This window comes from Chiroxiphia lanceolata, chromosome 3, assembly GCF_009829145.1.
Source record: "Chiroxiphia lanceolata isolate bChiLan1 chromosome 3, bChiLan1.pri, whole genome shotgun sequence".
NCBI lineage: Eukaryota > Metazoa > Chordata > Aves > Passeriformes > Pipridae > Chiroxiphia > Chiroxiphia lanceolata.
In genome coordinates, this window is record NC_045639.1 from 18418686 (window position 1) to 18437613 (window position 18928).

Consider the following 18928-nt stretch of genomic DNA (forward strand, 5'->3'; position numbering starts at 1 on the left):
AAATTGTGGGTCTTCAGGAGTTCCCAACACAAATCAGCAGGTTTCTGTGACTTGAAAATCTGCTTCAGAGTTAATCTGTTCCAGCAGAGACTGCTGCTGAAAAGATCCTTTTCCTTATAGAGGAAAGGAAAACATATATCCAGTCTAGTGACTACACGGCAAAATTATGAACGCTCTCCAAACGCAATGACCTGTTTGGTTGGCTCCCTGGTTGGGTGGGTAAATCTTATGTCAGACAAAAAGACAGACATCACTATGATAATAGAGATTATTTTTTTCCTCCAGAAACTGTGCTAAATCCTGAGAGGCTGAAAGGAATTAGTGTGTATTTACACTAAAAATGAATAGAGCAAGCTGTGCCTCAGAAAATGAAGAAACATTCCCCACAAATCTGCTTGCCACAGGCTGACAACTTAGAGAAGTGGCCAGCAATCTGGGGTTATTCCCAAATATTCACGTAACATATAGAATATCCTACAATGTCACAGACCCTGGCAAGTACTGGAATTTTGTATAGCCATATGAAAGCCTATCTAATTACTTTTTTTTTTAAAACAGAAGTTTGGAAATTCCATCTCCTCTCTTCCCACCCCACAACTTGACGTGTGTCATTGTAGCCACTACTTCCATATGCACCCAAGTATCTTGCTCATTTAAGTCCTCTTTTCAGCCTACTGCAAGGATTAAGTATTTTCTATAATTAATAAAGCCGTATAAAATTGGAGAAAGTAACATTCAAGACTGAGCCTTTTTCTTGCTACTATACTTGAAATTTTAAATGATGAAACAAAACATGATACTTTAAGATTGTTTATTTTAAATGATATTCTGAAGTTCGTGGTTATATACAAATTTTCAAACTATGAAGCTTAAGATTGCATGGTGACTGTCTTCACAAAATAAGGCTGCTCGGTCAATATTATCAAAGCTGATTCCGTTGAAGTGGGATCACTCAAGAGTACAGGATGGCTTCAGGAAGGTTGTAATCCATGAAGGCACCAACAACACCAAAGGAGGTGGGCCTTCCTACATAAAAAGCTAATCAAAGGTCCCCTTAGTTGCCATGAGACATTGGTTGAATCTGGGAGCATCAGCAGCAGAGAAAGGTCTGAGTGAAACCAGCAGTCACTGTGGAAACGCCTTTACACTGAACTCACAATCAGGAGACAGGACACACTACAGGGGCTTTTCCATGCCTGTCATACTCCCTGTACTTTATTCCTCACTCAACTGGGCCAGTTATAGAAAAAAACCACACACAAAAAAAGCAGCTTATGCTGCTATGATAATTTAGTCATGAACTTTAGAGACAGATTTTTGTCTTTAGGGATAATTAATAGGCATGAACAGGATTTATGTTAATGCTGAAACTTCAGTTTAGATACTAGACAAGGGGATGGGATGAAATGTATCACCCAGCAGCCAACAGACAGAAACTTCTCATTACTCTGAACTTCCATGGAAGAAGATGAACTACTGCCTCCTCTCATGTTCCCTCCTCTCATGTTCTAAAGGCAGAGATATGCTTCATGAGTTTGCTTCAACACAGACAATTAAAAATACATTTTAGTAATGCTTCCCATTATAACCTTACTGATAGCACAGTACTGAGATCAGTGCAACAAAACTAAAATGCCAGGAAGGAGTATTTACAACCATATTGTATTGTACCAAAGTTGCAAGACAAGAAATTTCTAAAGTGCAAAGTTGTCTATATTCTACACAGACACAAGGATCCATTTTCCTGCTTAGAGTACAAACCACTACTGTCGTTACAGACACACCACATATCCATGCTGCACATCTAAGTGACCAAATGCCATCCTTAGGCTGACAGGCAAAATTCCTCTACCAAATCCAGTGGGAGGCAGACATCAGCATCCAAGGGCCAGGCTTAGTCCCTCAGTTGTAAGGTGTGTCACATGCTGGATGGAGATTAACTACTGTAAACCCAGGAACACGAAACAAGGAAGGAGTGTATTTAAACACATGGAGGAAGGTATTTAAATAGAAAGCTTACAAAGAGCTTAATGGTTTGTTTTATACTAGATTAAAGACAATCATTTTTTATTTTTAAAGCACACAAAACAGAGGGCCCAGCACTCTGTATTTTATTCAGCTGCAGTTTTGTCCTACTTCAGACTGGGCACAAATTTTTAAAGAGTATTTACACCAACGAGATTTGCAGGTTTAGCCATGGGAGCCTCTAAAACCAGAGAGAGGCCACAGAAACAGGCTCTTGCAGCATTAGAGTATTAAAAAGTCACCATTCAAAATACCTCATTCTTAAAAATTACTAAATGGAACTATAATAGAAGGAACATGGCTGCTAAGTTTCCAGATTACCCGAAACTTCCAGTCCATTCATCCTTATTCTTAAGCACATTGGACAGTTAATCTACATCCTATTTACAATAATTCTTCCTACTACCCAACAAAACCAAAACAGAAAACTGCTCATTGGCTCACAGCTCTCTATGCATTGCAAACTAAACAGTCACCAGTTTCTTATTTTTTGGGCATCCAGTGTTTGCCACAGGATTTTATCTACAAGTAAACAAAGTTTGTCTTGAAAAGCAACACATGTTAAGTGAATTAGTTTGTTCCATTAGTCTATTTTTAAACTACTACATCATATTTACTGAAACAGCTATGGCATAAGAGGTTACACAGCTAGGCTTAAGTAATGTCACCATCTGACACAATTCACTTGGTTATGCCCCAAACTATTTAAAGTGAACTCAATCCAGACAAACCACTCGGTTTGAGAAAGCATCCAAAGGATTCCAATCCAAAAAATAATCTTTCCTACCAAGTTGTTTGGGAATGATTTAGTCATGATTTGTTAATTTTAAGATATTCCTATACAGGAATACACCCATGGGTAAAAGCCTCACTGAAAATGGGTCCCAGGACCTACACATGCATTAGCAAACACGGGCAAGTCTGTGCCAAGGCGTGTAGCAGATGGAAGGGAAAATGAGGGGAGGAAGGAAAAAGGAATCTAGTCTGCATAGAAAGAAAAGTAATTAAGTTGAGACATGTATGAATTAACACAAACAGGGATCAGTAACTAAAAAAAAATCATGATTATGAAACTGAGTTAACTGCATGTTGATCCTGAAAGGCGGCATGATAAGCAAATGTACATGACTACAGATGTAATACAGTTTTAGAATTAACATCTGTACAAGCAAAGTAGCCCCACGTTCCATTCTGGCAAAGCCTACGCTGGTCTTTTAACAATGCAAGAAGTCAAATGAGTCACTTGATCAAGTTATGAAGAGATCTGAGTAATTCTTCATAAAACATACCCCAGGCCCCAGTGCAACACCAGAAGAAATGGATCAATTTTAGATAAATATTCTTCTTGATACTCATTATTCTGTAATCACATAGGCCCTTACAGAACAGAAACTTCTTCCAAAGAAATGCAGCTCATTTTAAACTTATTTTTATGTGCAGAACTGGCAGAAAGAAAAATCCACCACAGGAAGCAATGAATTCTGCATTTGATTCACCCAGGACTGCCAGCATTAAAAAGCCTCTGCCTTTTGCAGCAACAAATTCTGTAGTTTGGTCCAGTGTCACAGGAAGAGTCTTGAGTTTCCTATTAACCTCCTCAAAAGCTTTTGTTCCACAGGCCTTCAAGGAGCTACACACCAGCCCTCTAAGCTAAGTGAGCCCCATGAAAGACTTCAAGCAGAAGCACTGAATTACACCACAGTGGAAGACAAATCCGAAGAGAACAAAGGGAGGAATGTGTTTACAGTGTACAGAGTGATAAGTGCATATGCCATCATGTTTGTTGAAACAGTGAACGTTGTCAGGCTGTTCAGTTTTTTTCTCAGGTAAAGTGAAATGCAGCAACAGGCACCCAGGGATTGCAAGGCTCTCACACCAACACATGCATCATATTCCTTTGCCCTTGCAGCAGATCAGAAAGCTATGTTTTTGCTGTCACGGGTGTTTTGCAGTGCTCAGCACTAAAGAATGCTCCACAGGAGGCAAAAATGGAAGCAGCAAGTTCTACAAAATACTTTCTTTCTCAGTCTTGATTGGGCTTGGCTTTTGGCAAGTTTTCTTCCTAAGGAGCTGATTTCAGTGCAATACTGCAAAAGCTGAGTAGTATCACTATTGACACAGGGCATAAAGGGAATCTAGAGCTTGGTTTCCCAGTTGTGCCATCAACTCTTCAGCTCATCTTTCCTCCCTGTTCTCCTGACAGCTTCTTACAGACACTACCCAGATGGAAGCACAGCAACTCAGTTACAATTCCATTACCTTACACATGACAACTCCCTGAATTCCAGTGCCAAGAGATTTTAACTGTCTGCAGCTTTCAAACTTACCAAATCTTTCAGGATTCAAAAACTTTGAATTAATGACACAGTGATGCATTACTTTTAAGCATTTTTCTGTTACTTGCTGCATCACTTTCAGATACACTTGGATATTAAAGGATTTTAATTAAAGGACAGACAAGCTAAAGTACCTTACTACAAATTCTGATACAAGAACTCTATTCTATAGAGGAAAGAAGAGAGGCTAATAGTTTCAGAATATGAATTGTGCTCCAGTTATGCAGAACTTAAGGTTTTCCAAGAACTGTGAAAGTCCTCTGAAATACCACAGGGGTGTTACAAACCAAACCCAGATTTTCTTTGCTCACTACAATTATGTGAATTGGAATATGACAGGGTGCTAAGCCTGAATGACAAAACTTGAATAAATATAACTGTTCATGCAAACCTATGTTTGCAGAATTTGACATTATATAGCATATAATGTAATGGAAAAATCCTCTAGCATTACAATCATGATACTTCCTGTGCTATTTGTGGGTAAAACTAAACCCACAAAAAGAAACTTTCTAGAGGCACAACAGGAACATTTAAGCCCACTCATTCTATGATATCCCACTAAAACCAAAAATAAGTCAGATATAAATAACCTCCTAGAAATCCACCACATTCTCAAGCAAGATAGACACATATTAATGAAGGTAAATTAAATTAGTCTTCTAAGTTAAAAAAGGAGAATCAAAAAAAGGGAGATCAGAACTAAAGCCCCAGTCCTATTAATAGAGTTTCAAAGTGAGTTTGAAACACTTATGGCACTTAAGAAATCTGGCATCCACTGTCTTTTTGAGGCTTTATATCTGGTTCCTTCAGAGGTTTTACTTCTTCATCTGGTTTTGGTTTAGCCTGCAAACAAGAAGAAAAAAAACCAACTAAATACCACAAGTACAAGCCACTGTATCTGCACAGTATTTATGCATGATTAACTTTACATATTGTAACAGTCCCTTCTCTTTTCAAGGCTGAAGACTTTGAGTACACCTCAAGCAAGGGGGAAAAGCCAAATATTCTCTGTTTCAGCATCCTTAAAGAAGTCCTCTTCTAAAAAAGAATCTTTCTATAGCATTCACTCCTGTCACTCCATTTCAGCATATTACACACATTAAAGGGTTTCCTCCTATTCAGGACTTAGTTAAAAAGTGTCTCTGAATTCCCAGATGCTTACAGTGTGGCAGAGGTTAACTGACTTGCCCCTGGCACAGCAGAAATTTGCAGCCTTGTGTCTGGGGAATATCACAGAAGAGCAACATGGTAACTCTGTGGGATACACAGAATAAAGCTAACAGGAAAGAACAGTACACCAGGTTATCTTACAGTGTCATCCTTCGGCCTCTTGGTGAGATCAAATGCTGCAAGTGTTTCAGGAGTCCAGTGTGCATTCAAGGCAGGAAACTCAAAAGGAACAGGCTCTACTAAGCCATAGTTTGCTTTCAGTTCTAGCTGGGGAGCCTCTGCTGGCACCTTCTGAAAATAGCTGTAAAAGAATACAGAAATGTATTTAAAATACAATGCATCATCTCTGCAAGCCTTGTTTGCATCTCTAAAGAGAAACAATCTGGGTTTTTACAGTGGTAGTCACTGCTGCTCTCTTCCATTTCATTAAGGCACCATCTAACATGCATTCTGTCAGCAAGATTCACAAGAACAAAAGCAATTCCTTCTTGGTATTCCTTCATCCCTAACAGTGAGGCAGGTTTTCTCCTACTTGATAACCACTATGCCCAGTGCTCCAATGAGAAGAGCATCTTTTGTCCAAAAAACTCCTTCAAAATACAAATGGGGATTTAAAATACTTCCTGAGAAAGACGAAGAGGACAGTTCTTTTCCTAAATTAGTCTTAATGTGCTGCAGTACATGATGGCAACAACACTGCAACACCCACAAAGACGTGGCTACAAGGCAAGGCCTGAATCAGGGTGTAACTCTACCCTTGGCAGATCAATGAGCTGAAAACTCACAAATACTGACACACACTACCTTACTGCTGTGCTGCAGCAGAGCTCTGTGGTAGGCACATCTCCCAAAACAGTCACTGGTTTCTCTTTCAAAGGTTGGTTCTAGAGGGACATGGATTTGTTGAAATCTCCTGTATGCTGCTGCTGTAAGCTATGGCAATGGTTATTTGAACCAAAGCAGAGGAGTTGAGCATTTCTTTTTTTATTTGCAGCTCTGCTTGATGTATTTGACAATCATTTTTGTTTAGTCAATTCCCCCATTATGCAGGTCTTTAAATATAAAAAGGGAAATAACAAACCTATTATGGAACGCTAAATCATAAAAGGAGGGAAGGGGAGAAATAAATGAACAAAGGAATTCTAAAGCCAAACTAATCTTGGTATCTTAAACCACTTCCAAACCCTTTTTGGAAGGGGCAGTAAGTAACAGAAAGCCCTATTCAAAATTCTAATTATATTTAGATGGGTAAAGCTCCTACTACCCTAAGAATGTTCTTCACTGAAGGCATGACCATATTTTGACTTCCCTGCTTGCAAAGCAGAATCACCCCCTCTGTCCTCTTTTGCCTACTAGATTCCAGCAGCCAGGAAGAGGGCATTAGAGCAACACAACAACCTCTGCAGGCCTTTCTCTTTTGCTGGGGGAAACGTAACAAAGGGGCTGAGGAATGAAGGAAGAAAACTGCTTAATCTCTCCAGGTGTCAGTCCAACCTACCCTGGTGAACTGGTACAGAACACAGTGTGAGACAGCACAGACCCATAGTAAATCTGCTAAGAGAAAACTTAGAGAATTTCAAATTTATCTTTAAGTTACATGCCATATCCTAAAGGAATGTAACACCTGGGGAGTAAAATTTACCATCCCATCTTGAAATAATGGCAAATGAGGTAAGAACACTTTATACAGAGTATTGTACCAACCATGGATTTACTTACATAAATCCATTCTCTCTCTGGCACTTTTCTAGTGTGGTCTTAATCAAACTTCCTAATTTCCTAAAGAAGAGATGTCCAGAAGGTTTGGCAGTAGTCCCAGGCCCTTTGGTTTCTCCATATTCTTTGCACAATGCTTCAGCCTTGGAAAAAACTTTGCAAGAAAGAAATGAAATAAAAATCATTTACACCCTCTTAAATCAAAGTTCTGCTCTACAGTGCTTCACTTTTAGAAGATACCAGAATCCATTCAGGCTTCTTAGAAACAAAACCAAACTAGTTCAAAGGTAGTACTTCCAGCCAAGATTTACTGCATCCAACAAGTGACTAGGAACAGAAAAAAAAAAAAGAAAAAAAAAGATAGCTTTTTGGGTGGGAAGACACAGGAAAGCAGTCTTATGTGTGGGGCAAAATGCAACAATAAGCCCAAGAACTGTGTCACATGATAGGGAGAAAGAGAGGGCATGAAGATGTCCATGCACAGCTGATGTCCAACACCAAACAACAATATGCAGTGGGAAAAGAAGCACTCTCCTCTGACCAGCAGGCACAATAAAACCCACAGTATTTGTTTTACTGCAAGTAATCCAACTTAGTTTGTTCTTAATAAATTTTTAATTTATTTTTAAAATTAATCTTTAAGCGTCCAATCTGAAGATTTGAGTATTTTTTATACACTGTGGTAAAGTTATGCAGGGCAGGCTGTTGGGACAGCAATAGTTTTGAAGATAGAAGAATGGGCAGAAGACCTTGAACTACTGCAAACTTGCCTTAATCTATCTTTTGAATGAATAGAAAGGAAATAAGTTACTGAAACCTGTTTAAAAGCAAACAAGCAGGGTCTTGATTTACTATTGAATATAAGGTAGAGCAACCTCCAAAGCAGAAATGGCTGCAGTAACCTAACATACAGACCAGAAAACATGACAACAAGACCATTGTTTTTTACAGTTGATATTGCAGGCAGTCCAAAGCCAGTCTTTAGCAGGCTGAGAAGTGAAGATGGAATTTTCTGCAGCACTGTTACCAAAGATAGTCTTTGGTAAGACAAAAAAAAAAAGCACTGTCTCTCTTCAAAGATGTGCTGGATTTTCAGATCAGATGACAGATAAAATCTTAAGTTTATGGGAGACCAAATAAACACGATACAGCAAAATAGAACAGGCACACATTGTAATCCAGTCTCAACCACACTTACATTTTTCTGATTCCTGCAGAGATCTGATTGCTTCCCCACATTTATCACTCGCCAGTAATGTCTGGCCATGGTAACAGTATGCCTGATAGAAGAGAAGAAAATCATTACCAACATCACTGGGCACTTACTGAACCAATTCCCTTGTGCTGTCCCTTACATCAGAGATGCATTTCTGTGAAGGTGCCATTCCCTGCAGACAGTTGACAATTTGGGAATGCAAGTCAAAGCAGCGTTCACTGAACAGTGCAACATAAACACCATGAGGCAGGTATGAACCAGGCTGTCTCAAGTCTAGTCAAGAGTAACTTTGAGCTCCATGAAGCTGTTTGACCAAAAGCACTGGCAGACAATTCCAGTTCAAGTCCCCTCACCTCTCACAGTGAGACTGTGTCAATGTGCAGCACTAAGCCTCATCACAGAAAGAGGATGAACCCCAGTCAAGTTTACAAAGCAAAGACTAAAAACTGAAACTACCGGAACACTCAAAAACAGAATCTGTGACAAACACCACTGAATCTGGAAGAGATGAGGTGTTCTGCTGGCTGAGATGTTTTGTCACAGTCTAAATAACTTTTCCACCCCAAAAAGTTTCATTCCTTCACACCCATGCTTGAAGATAGTACTGTATTCCAGTGAGAACTGAATTGCCTCTTATCTATTATCAGGAGCTGAGTTTAAATACTAAAAACCACAGGTGAAGAAACAATCCCACCAACTAATGCCTACCTTGCACCCTGTCCTTTAATGTCTGTTCTCACAGTATAGCTGTACCAAAATTTACCATTGCAGATATCACACAAATTAAAAAAAAGGAAAAGTACCACAACTCTGACCCTCTCTCACCTCTCAAACTTGCTAATAAGGCAAGCAAACCTTTTAGTTACAGGTTTCACCTAAGAGAAAGACAATTGTGTTACTGCTTAGTTTGGGCCTTTTGTACAGTATGAGAAAGCCAGATGACAGGCTGTGGCAAGAAACAAACAGCAAACTGAGCAGCTGAGGATTCCAAAGGCGCCACTGCACTTGCTAAGACATCAGTCAGGCAAACAGGGACAGCACTTGGAATGGTACCTAGTGGTGGTACTTGATTCAGTTTCATTCAGGGCTTTGAAAAAGATGATCAGCTCTGAATTATGCCTAGAATTCCATTGTGATGCAGATAATGGAAGACCAGTATTATGCTCAGCCTGAATTGGTTCACTTAGCGATACGTGATCACAATAAATTCCACACTGCAGTAATTGCACTTGGCTCAACAAAAACACTTCAAATGCCACTGACACTGCACAATCCCTCTTCAGAGCATGGAAAGAAAGCCAAGGAAATACCTAGCCTCCATTCCCTATCCAGCCCTTATACAACAAACTGTGACTGCTGTCTACCAAAATACTTACGTAGGCCATATAGAAGCAGCTCTTCAAGTTTAAGTACTTCCTCCATTTTCCTGCATAGGTTGGATCCAAACTAGATAATGTTTGATCTGTGAACACACACATAAAGCTATTCTTAGGACGTTCCCAAAAAGAAAAATCCCAAATACACTCAAAGACCAGAATTCTTAAACTTAGCAATAGATCTTACTATAAAGTAGCCAGAAACAAGTGACAAAAATTACTCCTGCAAAGGCATAGAGAAACTATGAGACAAAACCAAAAAAATATGCAGCTATTATGCAGTTTTCCCTAGAATCCCTGTAACTGCTGTCCCCTAAGTTTGGATGGCTAATTCTCAGAAGTATTTTTAGGCAGCATTTCAAAGCTTGTTCCTAGTTTAAGTTCAAGTAGCGACCTATAAGGTGACGTGTTACAATGTTCTCCTGACTCCCATGCTTTTGCACTCTTCCCACTTGCCCAGTAAGCACAAGATCAGCTTACTCATCTGGAAGGATGCACATTATTAACTTGCTACACTCTTCATGATCTGTATCCGAATCTGCTGCCCAAGGGCAGCTGGAACACACATCAGTTACATCAGGCCATTTGTCTGCTGCCAGCACATGTTCTCAAGACATTACTCCATCTTCTGCCTGCCCTCACTAACATTTCCTACCACGAGCTACAGAAAGATTCCCACAAAAACAAAAGGCCTTATCAAAATATATGCTGGTAACTGAAGCCTTAAATGTGCTAAATAGAAGCTAAAATATACAAACCATATCCACTGAGGAACTGTAAATATTGCAATTTATGGGTGGGCAAAGTATGTCTGCTGGCAGGAAGGCATAAACTAAGTCACTAAGGATACAAAACAAGACACTTACCAGCTTTTTGGTAGAAGTTAGCTGTTTCATAAGCAAGAGCAGCTATTAGTCCTGGATTATGTTTCAGCTCAATAGCCCGAGCAATTGTCACTGAAAAAAAGGTTCCACACCACAGTATAAGTTTAACTGAAATGCCCCTTCACATCAAATCAGCAGAGGAATTGGGGGGTTTTAAAACCCCTGCATAAACGGAAAATGAATGTTGTGCAGTCAAGCAAACTGCAGTATAAAGACAGATTTTCTTCTTCGATAAAACGACCCCAATTTAATAGAAAAACTGAAGGAATGTTATCCTTAAGACTAGCTAATAAACATAAGCTGCAAATATTTTAATGTAAAGGAACTGGGAATTTATGCAAGCATGATGGTGAAGAGGTTGCATGAAAGGAAAAAGAGAAGGGATGAATGTTACATGCGAGTCCTTCCAAAGTGGAAGATATTCCTTATCACATTTGTAATATCAGATCGATTTTTTGGGATTTTTCTTCTATAACTGTAACTTAAGTTTCTTTAAAAGCATTCTGGCCTACTAAGCCAGAGTACTTCAGGAGAATAAAAAAAACATGACCTTGCTGCCAAGCAGAGTTCAAAAGACATCGTGACCCACAAAGACTGTCATTTCCCACACCCAACAAACATATAATTGAAGGTACCTTCTTGAGCTTCAGCTTGGCACTGTACGATGTAAGAGTCTATAAGTCGAGCTTCTAAATCTCTTCCCTTTTCTACAGGTGTAATCAATTTTGGAATGTGACTTTCCTAAACAAAAAGCAAGTCTCAGAGTTAGTTTAGACTTAATACCACTGCTGTCAGTGCAAAACCAGTGCCTCATTCCTAAATGGAGGAAGGTACCTCACTGTTGAATGTGATACTGGGCAAGCAGACAAATTACTCCTCAGCTGCCATTGGGAATGAGTAACAGGGATTGAGTGGTAGCACAGCATATTACTACCCTTTTTTTCCTCTGTCATTCAGGTAGTCTGAAGTACCTGTGTATTCTGTAACATCATCAGAAAAGCAAAGGCTTTTCTAAGACAAAAGGTCAAGTATTTGGAGACACCTTGAAGAACAAACAGCAAAGACAGTTTTTCTACCTTCAGGTGTTTAAAAATCCCAGCTGCTATCTTCAGGCTTCTGTGAACATCCTTTGCTTCATCTTCTGTTATACTAAGAATACAGAATGAGTAAAGGAAACGTGACTTAGAAAGGGACTCTAGATGACATTTAGTCCCCCCTCCTGCTTTGGGGCACAACTATCAACAACAGTAGATCAGCTCAGTTGTGGCTTTGTCTAGATGAATCTTAAATCCTTCAAGAATCAAGAGTCCACTAATTCTCTAAGTGACCTGTCCCGCTGCTGTGCTACCCTTATGGTAAAGAAATTTCTTACAGTGTCCAATCATTAAATAATCAAATAGAACTTGCTTGAAAAAAAGAAACATAAGACCTTGTAATGACTTTCAAGTAAAAGGCAACCTCAGTGTTCAAAGCCAAAGATTTAGAAATCTGTAGGGCTAGAAGTCAGCAGAGCTGTGACTTTGAGAATCTCAGTTTAGTACTCAGACATTTAGAGCAGGACTGATGAAGGGTTTATTCACAACTGACACTTTCTCTGTATCACAGTCACGTGGTACTTGTGCACTTGGCTTACAGATGCAACAAGGGACTGAAGTGCACTTGGACATTACAGCATGTGAGTGAGTGAAGGCCAACCACCTCCTTGAACTCCTACTTGCCTCAGCTGGACATGCACTACAGCAGTCAAAACCCAGAACCTGCTAAATCTTTGGTGGAATGTTGCTGCAATAGAATTACTAAGAAAAGGAAAACACTTACTCTTCTTTTCCAGCAAGTCTTGATGCGTATTTTGTGTACCACAGAGCTACATTAAATCCCATAGAAACCAGTTCAAACACTGCATCCTGCTGGGCACTAAGGAAAGACAGACAAAAAAACCCCAAACAACTTAATGTCTTCAATTTTGCCCTGACAAACTGTATCTGCTGATAATTTATGTAGAATAAGTTGACATTTCTCTCCATAAAATGTATTTAAGATATCAATGATTTCCAATTCAGAACCTCCTACTTGCTGAACTGCCTAAGAGAGACTTAGATATTTTTACTTATTCCCTTTAAGAGCTCGTAATTAGAATCTCCCACATTCGGATGCCCACCCTTCCCTTTTGGGAACTTTTATTTTAAAACTGTAACTTGAGACTTGTTTAGCTTTGGGTGTGGCTGACATTTTTCCATCTCTTTTTTTTTTTTTTTTTTTTTTTAAATTGCACATTTTGTGGAAAGCCTTGCTCTGGAATGTCTACTTTAAAGCTGTACTGCTAAGTTAATAAGTCAGAACCTATTACATCTCTCTCAAACGCATGTTATTGCAACTATTTATGTAACTGCAGACAAACAGCATGGGCAAATAGCAGGAAATTTCAGAAGCTAAAAACACGGTCTTTGAAAAGACTGAACTTCGAATCACAAGATCAGTATGGTTTCAGAACTAGCAAACCTCTAAAAAAAAAAAAAAAAAAGGTGTGGGAGTGGGAAGAATAAAGCTGGCACAAGTACAAGTGTCTGTGACCGTGAGAAAATCAGAAGAAAGTCCTAATCAACAGATTTTCTTCCAAGGGGAATAAAAGCTTTGAGGAAACCAAGCACTTCTAGCTAAAGCTTGACAAATTTGTAGGCGTGGTTATACCACACAATTACCTACAATAGCAAGAGACAGCTGAATAATCCAGCAGCTTACAGATCTATATTCCTACTTAAAACAGAAGATTTGTTTGTTTGAACCAAGAGTATGTGGAGCAGGAGCTTCAGAGGACAAGAGCAAAGTCAGATCTTCAGCAACACTGGTACGTCAAAACATGGAGAAGTGGCTGGTCAGGCAACAGTGCCAAATGAAAAAGGTTTTAAATTGCAGTAAGCTTTGTTATCATACTCAATTTACCAACACCCTCAAGGTTCTTCTTTGTGCTGCTGTAGCCAACTGCAGATTCAGTTTGTGAATCAACTAAGACTCAATGGAATCCTTCCACCATTACTGTGCATTACCACACCTTTACATAAAGGCCACACACGCTTCAGAACACCCAACACAGTACCGCAGTTATCAAAAACACACAGAAACATGTTTTTGGAAACTACTTTGTGTCCAACACTTTGCTACACTTCTCAGTTTTTCTTCAGGCCTGTGGTGGCACATGAGCACATCTCCAACATATCAGCAGACAACAGCTGCATACCCTCTATTCATAGAAGCACACGCACCTTGGGACTTGTCCTTGTAACGTGTCTGTCCACTTGAAATTCTGAATGTATCTCAGCTTGCACTCTTGGGAAGAGTTATCCAGTGAAAGGATAAAACCTATGGAATAAAAAAAGGTACTGACACGCAATCTCAAAGTAAGAAACAGAAACAAGGAATGAAGGAGAGAGATCAGTAAGAATACAGATAGAGATAAAGGAATGTTTCTTTCTGCACAAAAAATCCGTGTTACTTCCTGAGGCTTTTATTTCTCAGCATCTTGAGAGCAAAATTTAGAAAAAACCAAACTGGCTACTACAAGAAACTCCTTGCCCAGCAGGTTACCAAATCAACCCTGTGAGTCTTGACTGCTCAAGGAAAACCTTGCAGATGTTTGTGACTAATTAGGAGTTGGACTGACCCAGGTACAGGATGGCTGAGGCTGCCTGAGGTGAGTGACTGGCTCTCCCTGCCACCATAATGGCAATCAGGAAATTCCAGGAAAAGCTTCCTGGTCAAAAGAGAGAGGGAAAAGGGCTTGTAAGCACTGACTCACCCAGTCATCACCTCTTTTGTCTCCAGGGCTACAGGAAATTGGCTCTTTATGTCCAGCAGCCCAGAAAGCAGCAGTTAGTGGGATGAAGCTCACGCTATGAGATGTTCAAATCCCAGCATATGCAGGCCCAAGGAATTTTTCAGGGAGGCTTAAGAAACACCTTGGTCTGATCAGGTCTTACAGACTTTAAGAACTCAAGACTAGCCACAGCAGCTTTTGGGGCCACAACTTTAGGTGCTGTCACATGTTTATAAAGATGAAAAATACTCATTCCTTTCACATGCAGAAGATTTTAGTGGCCAAGCATGATGTTTTCCCGAAGCAACTCTCCAAATCTTGACTGCAGCAACATCAACTCCTATCTCACCTTTTTCTAGATGTGGCATTGGGAAACTAAACCAACGTGAGCTGCTTCACTTTCCACAGACTGAAAGATCAGTTTCCATGAATCAGCTGACTCCTGAAAACTCGGTCCCAAGAAATTTGGCTGAGAGGAATCATCAAAATATCGGCAGGAGGGAGATTTCAAGGGAATGTATGATCACAGCTGACCATCTACTGAAAATGTAGATACTGTGCTAATGAGCACCTATATGTACACCTAAGACAAGCAGCAGAAGTGTAAACTTGCAACAAGTCTATGATCTGGTATTAGACAAACTAGAAGTTTACGCTGAAGAGCGAATCCTATCAACTGATTAACAGACTCAACTTATACTTCAGGAACAACTCACCACTACCTAAGAGACAAATAATCATTTTCTCCTCCAGCAGGAAGCAGGATAAGGTTAAAAGGAGGAGGACAGGACTGCCATTACATAGTACTGGCAGGGTCACGAAACACACCGAAACTTGGAGAAAGGGCCTGGCGAGTACCCACGACTGGTATCAAGCACAGAACCCACACAGACATTTTCTTTCGTAAAAAGTGCAAAGCTTCCTTACAGAAGATCAGCACAATACACACTCTGAGAAGTGCCATTAAAACTCAGCTGATACACCTCCTGATGTATCAGTAGCATTGCCTACCTTGCAGGAGTGAAAAGTACAAGTCAGTTGCATTCTTCATCATTTCTGGATTACAACTGGAGTCTGTAAACAGCTCCAAGAGTCGTGTTCGGGATAACCTCAAATCACTACGTGGAGGAGAAAAAAGAAAAAAAAAAAAGAAAAAAATAAACCTAGGATGTTCTACTCCAAAAGGTACTATAGAAAGTATCCACCCACATATAGCACCACCCTTTTGGCTCAGAAGGTGAAGCTAAGCATTCCATTTAGCTACCTGAAGGCCTAGAAAGGGATTTTATGAGGAAGATGCCAATAAATATAGAAGAATCTTCCTTCCTTCCTTGGATGGACACGACTGACTCTTTAGCACAATCCACTTTGGACAGACAGCAATGAACAATCAGTACTCAATCTATTGTTTTAATGCAAACTAAAATAACTATGCCTTTACCTACCAAGAGGTTGGGTGCAGGGGAAGGGAAGTAACAAGCAGGAACATTCTTCAACATTAGAACGGGGTGAGATGAAGAGAGAAGAACAGATTGGCAAAATAAGCTGAGATCTCTTTCCATTACATTCCTATCTACAATAGAACAGTCAGGCCTTATCCACTTATGGAAATTAGGAATATTTTGCACAGGAATGCACAGTCATCAGAAAGACAATGAAATGTTTCGTCTTTTGCTGCTGCATTGTTATAATTGGCCTTGCTGTGCACTCAGAGACTTGAAAACTGGAGAATTCATTCTTTGTAATCAAACGTTCGGTGTTAGCAGCGTCTTACTGTCTCGCTGCCTACACTTCCAGTCATCTTCAGCTCAAAAACTGAAGAGTAACCGTTACTTTTAAGGATGTCCTCCAAACAGAGTGAAATTAGTCAAAGGAACACTTACTTGCAAACCTTTGCTGCAGCTGGAGTGGTGGCTACCCCATAATAATTAAATGAAACAGGAGCTGTAGCCTTCAAAGGGTTGCGGTGGAACCAGTGGGTCATTTTCTCTCCGTAGTGTTGTTTACGCCAAGTCTAAAGTGTGGAAAGGAAAGAACAGCTGCAGGAACAGGTACAACTGAGGTGCTACACATAAAAATATATTCAAAATGTAAACAATTAGGTATGAAGTTAATTTGTAGTTAGAATTCTTTTTTTCCCCATCTGAAACGCTGAGTTTCCATATGCCTTGTCTTCATCATCCATCATTAGTTTGAGAAATACAGATGCTTTCTGAGGCAACTATTTTAAGTTAGGCAAAAATCTATCACCTGCTTTGCTCTATGTGAGCACATACTTTCCTAGCAAAGAAATAAATCCCCTCAGTTGGTACCTCCTGCAGAAGGCTGAACATACCTGTAAATTACACGAAAAATATCTCAGAATCACAGAATCAAACAGGTTGGAAAAGACCTTTCAGATCATTGAGTCCAACCTCTAACCAAGCACCACCCTGTCAACTAGACCATGGCACCAAGTGCCATGTCCAGTCTTTCCTTAAACACTTCCAGGGACAGGGACTCCACCACCTCCCTGGGCAGTCCATTTCAATGTTTAACAACCCTTTACGTGAAGAAATTCCTCCTGATGACCAACTTAAACCTCTCCTGGCACAGCTTGAGGCCATTTCCTCCTGTCCTGTCGTTATTTGCCTGGGAGAAGAGGCTGAAACCCACCTGCCTACACCCTCCTTCCAGGCAGTTGTAGAGAGGGGTCAGGTCAACCCTGAGCCTCCTTTTCTACTGTGTCTGGCCAATCTACAAGTCGCTTTTATTGCAGAGCCATTGGGATGGATGAACCTGCAGTCACACAGTAATCCTGCCTGAAAACATGGATCTATTTGCTTACATGTGACAGACCTGGAAATACAGATAAAACTGACCATCACTTCTCTTTCACCTCAACTTCAGCAAACGAATATAACACAAGTACTGCAATGAGCTTCACCACAGTGGTGATGAAACAGAACGGGCAGATGCTGAAACATGGGAAGGCTGTACTGGATCAAAGGAGAAACCCCTTCACCAGGAGGACAGAAGGACTGAGGAATAAGTTGTGTGGTCTCCCATTCTCAAAGTCCCCACTGGACAAAGTCCTGAGCCCTTGGGGTGACCTCAGAGCCGACCCTGCTCTGAGCAGGGTGCTGGACTCGAGACCCCCGGGACCCCCCATCACCTCACGGCTCTTTTGGAACCTTCTAAGTTCATCCTCACAAAACACTCCGCAGCTTGGCTATAATAAAAAACCCAAGGAGATCTGCCAAGCAGCGACCCTTTGGCACTACGCAGGTCCTCCTGACCGAGCAGGGGGCTTGTTCATCGTGCCAGCGCCTATCGCGACTTGTTTATAGTTTCAGCGACCATTGCGACTTGTTCATGTCAGCACATATCGAGACCTGTTCATCATGTCAGCACCTATCGCGACACCCCACCCACCTGCGCACCGGTCTGTCGCACTCTCGGTCGCCCCCGTTCCGGGTCGGTCTGTCAGTCCCTCGCAGGGCTCCGAGGCCCCGGGACCCCCGTTCCGGGTCTGTCAGTCTGTCCCTCACAGCGCTCCCGGTTCCCCCCGTTCCGGGTCTGTCAGTCTGTCCCTCACAGCGATCCCGGTTCCTCCCGTTCCGGGTCTGTCAGTCTGTCCCTCACAGCGCTCCCGGTTCCCCCCGTTCCGGGTCTGTCAGTCTGTCCCTCACAGCGCTCCCGATTCCCCCCGTTCCGGGTCTGTCAGTCTGTCCCTCACAGCGCTCCCGGTTCCCCCCGTTCCGGGTCTGTCAGTCTGTCCCTCACAGCGCTCCCGGTTCCCCCCGTTCCGGGTCTGTCAGTCTGTCCCTCACAGCGCTCCCGGTTCCCCCCGTTCCGTCCCGGCCCCGCCGCTCCCGGCCCCGCGTCACGCGCCGGCCGCCGCAGGCAGCGCCAGCCGAAAGCCGATGGCGTCCCCCCGCCTCGGCCCGATCGCATCGATCCCGCCGCTCGCCCCCTCCCTTCCCCTCCCCGCCCGGTGTCCCCGGGCCGCCCCCGCCGCAGCCCCGCGGCTCTGGGGGCTCCTCCCGGCACAGCGGGCGCGGAGGCACGGCCGGGGCCCGCGGCCCTCCCGCGGGAAGGACGCCTCAGCGCCACCAAGACAGGCGGGAGCGGGGGGACACCGGCACCGCAGCGACGGCAGAGGCCGTCCGAGAAGGGCGAAGCACCCGCGGCGCTACCGGGGTCGCCGGGGCTTACCTGTGGGCGGGCCTGCGGCAGCGGCACGACCGGGAGCGGAGGGCGGAGCGGAGGGAGGGGCGCGGCCCCGTGACCGGCGCCATGGCGGTACCGAGGCGGAAGCGGCGCCAGGGCCCCTTTGCCCCGGTAGCGATGGCGGGGCGGGCGCGGCCGGCGCCACCTCCCCGCCGGGGCGGTGCGGGGCGGTGCGGGGC

General features: G+C 42.2%; 1 protein-coding gene across 2 annotated transcripts; it reads right to left on the bottom strand.

The window, feature by feature from the left end:
* Positions 1–797: 797 nt before the first annotated feature.
* On the bottom strand, positions 798–18796 carry BROX (BRO1 domain and CAAX motif containing). 2 transcript variants are annotated; one of them, XM_032683129.1, is made up of 13 exons: positions 18735–18796; positions 16421–16551; positions 15549–15655; positions 13987–14083; positions 12545–12640; positions 11803–11875; positions 11362–11467; positions 10709–10798; positions 9843–9928; positions 8449–8530; positions 7254–7404; positions 5676–5835; positions 798–5207 (listed from the first exon to the last, which is right to left on the bottom strand). In XM_032683129.1, exons 2-13 carry the CDS (start codon positions 16519–16521, stop codon positions 5121–5123), a joined length of 1236 nt encoding a protein of 411 aa, XP_032539020.1. In that variant the 5' UTR covers positions 16522–16551; positions 18735–18796; the 3' UTR covers positions 798–5120. The 2 variants fall into 2 exon arrangements, with proteins under 2 accessions (XP_032539020.1, XP_032539019.1); XM_032683128.1 differs by lacking the exon at positions 18735–18796 and adding an exon at positions 17952–18393.
* Between the last annotated feature and the right edge of the window lie 132 nt (positions 18797–18928).

Coding starts and splice junctions, on each gene's coding strand:
- BROX (XM_032683129.1), bottom strand. CDS start 16,521: ATGACCCACTGGTTCCACCGCAACCCTTTGAAGGCTACAGCTCCTGTT. Junction 14,084..15,548: donor GTACTTTTCACTCCTGCAAG/GTAGGCAATGCT, acceptor TTTATTCCATAG/GTTTTATCCTTTCACTGGAT. Junction 8,531..9,842: donor GCTGCTTCTATATGGCCTAC/GTAAGTATTTTG, acceptor CTCTTCTATCAG/GCATACTGTTACCATGGCCA.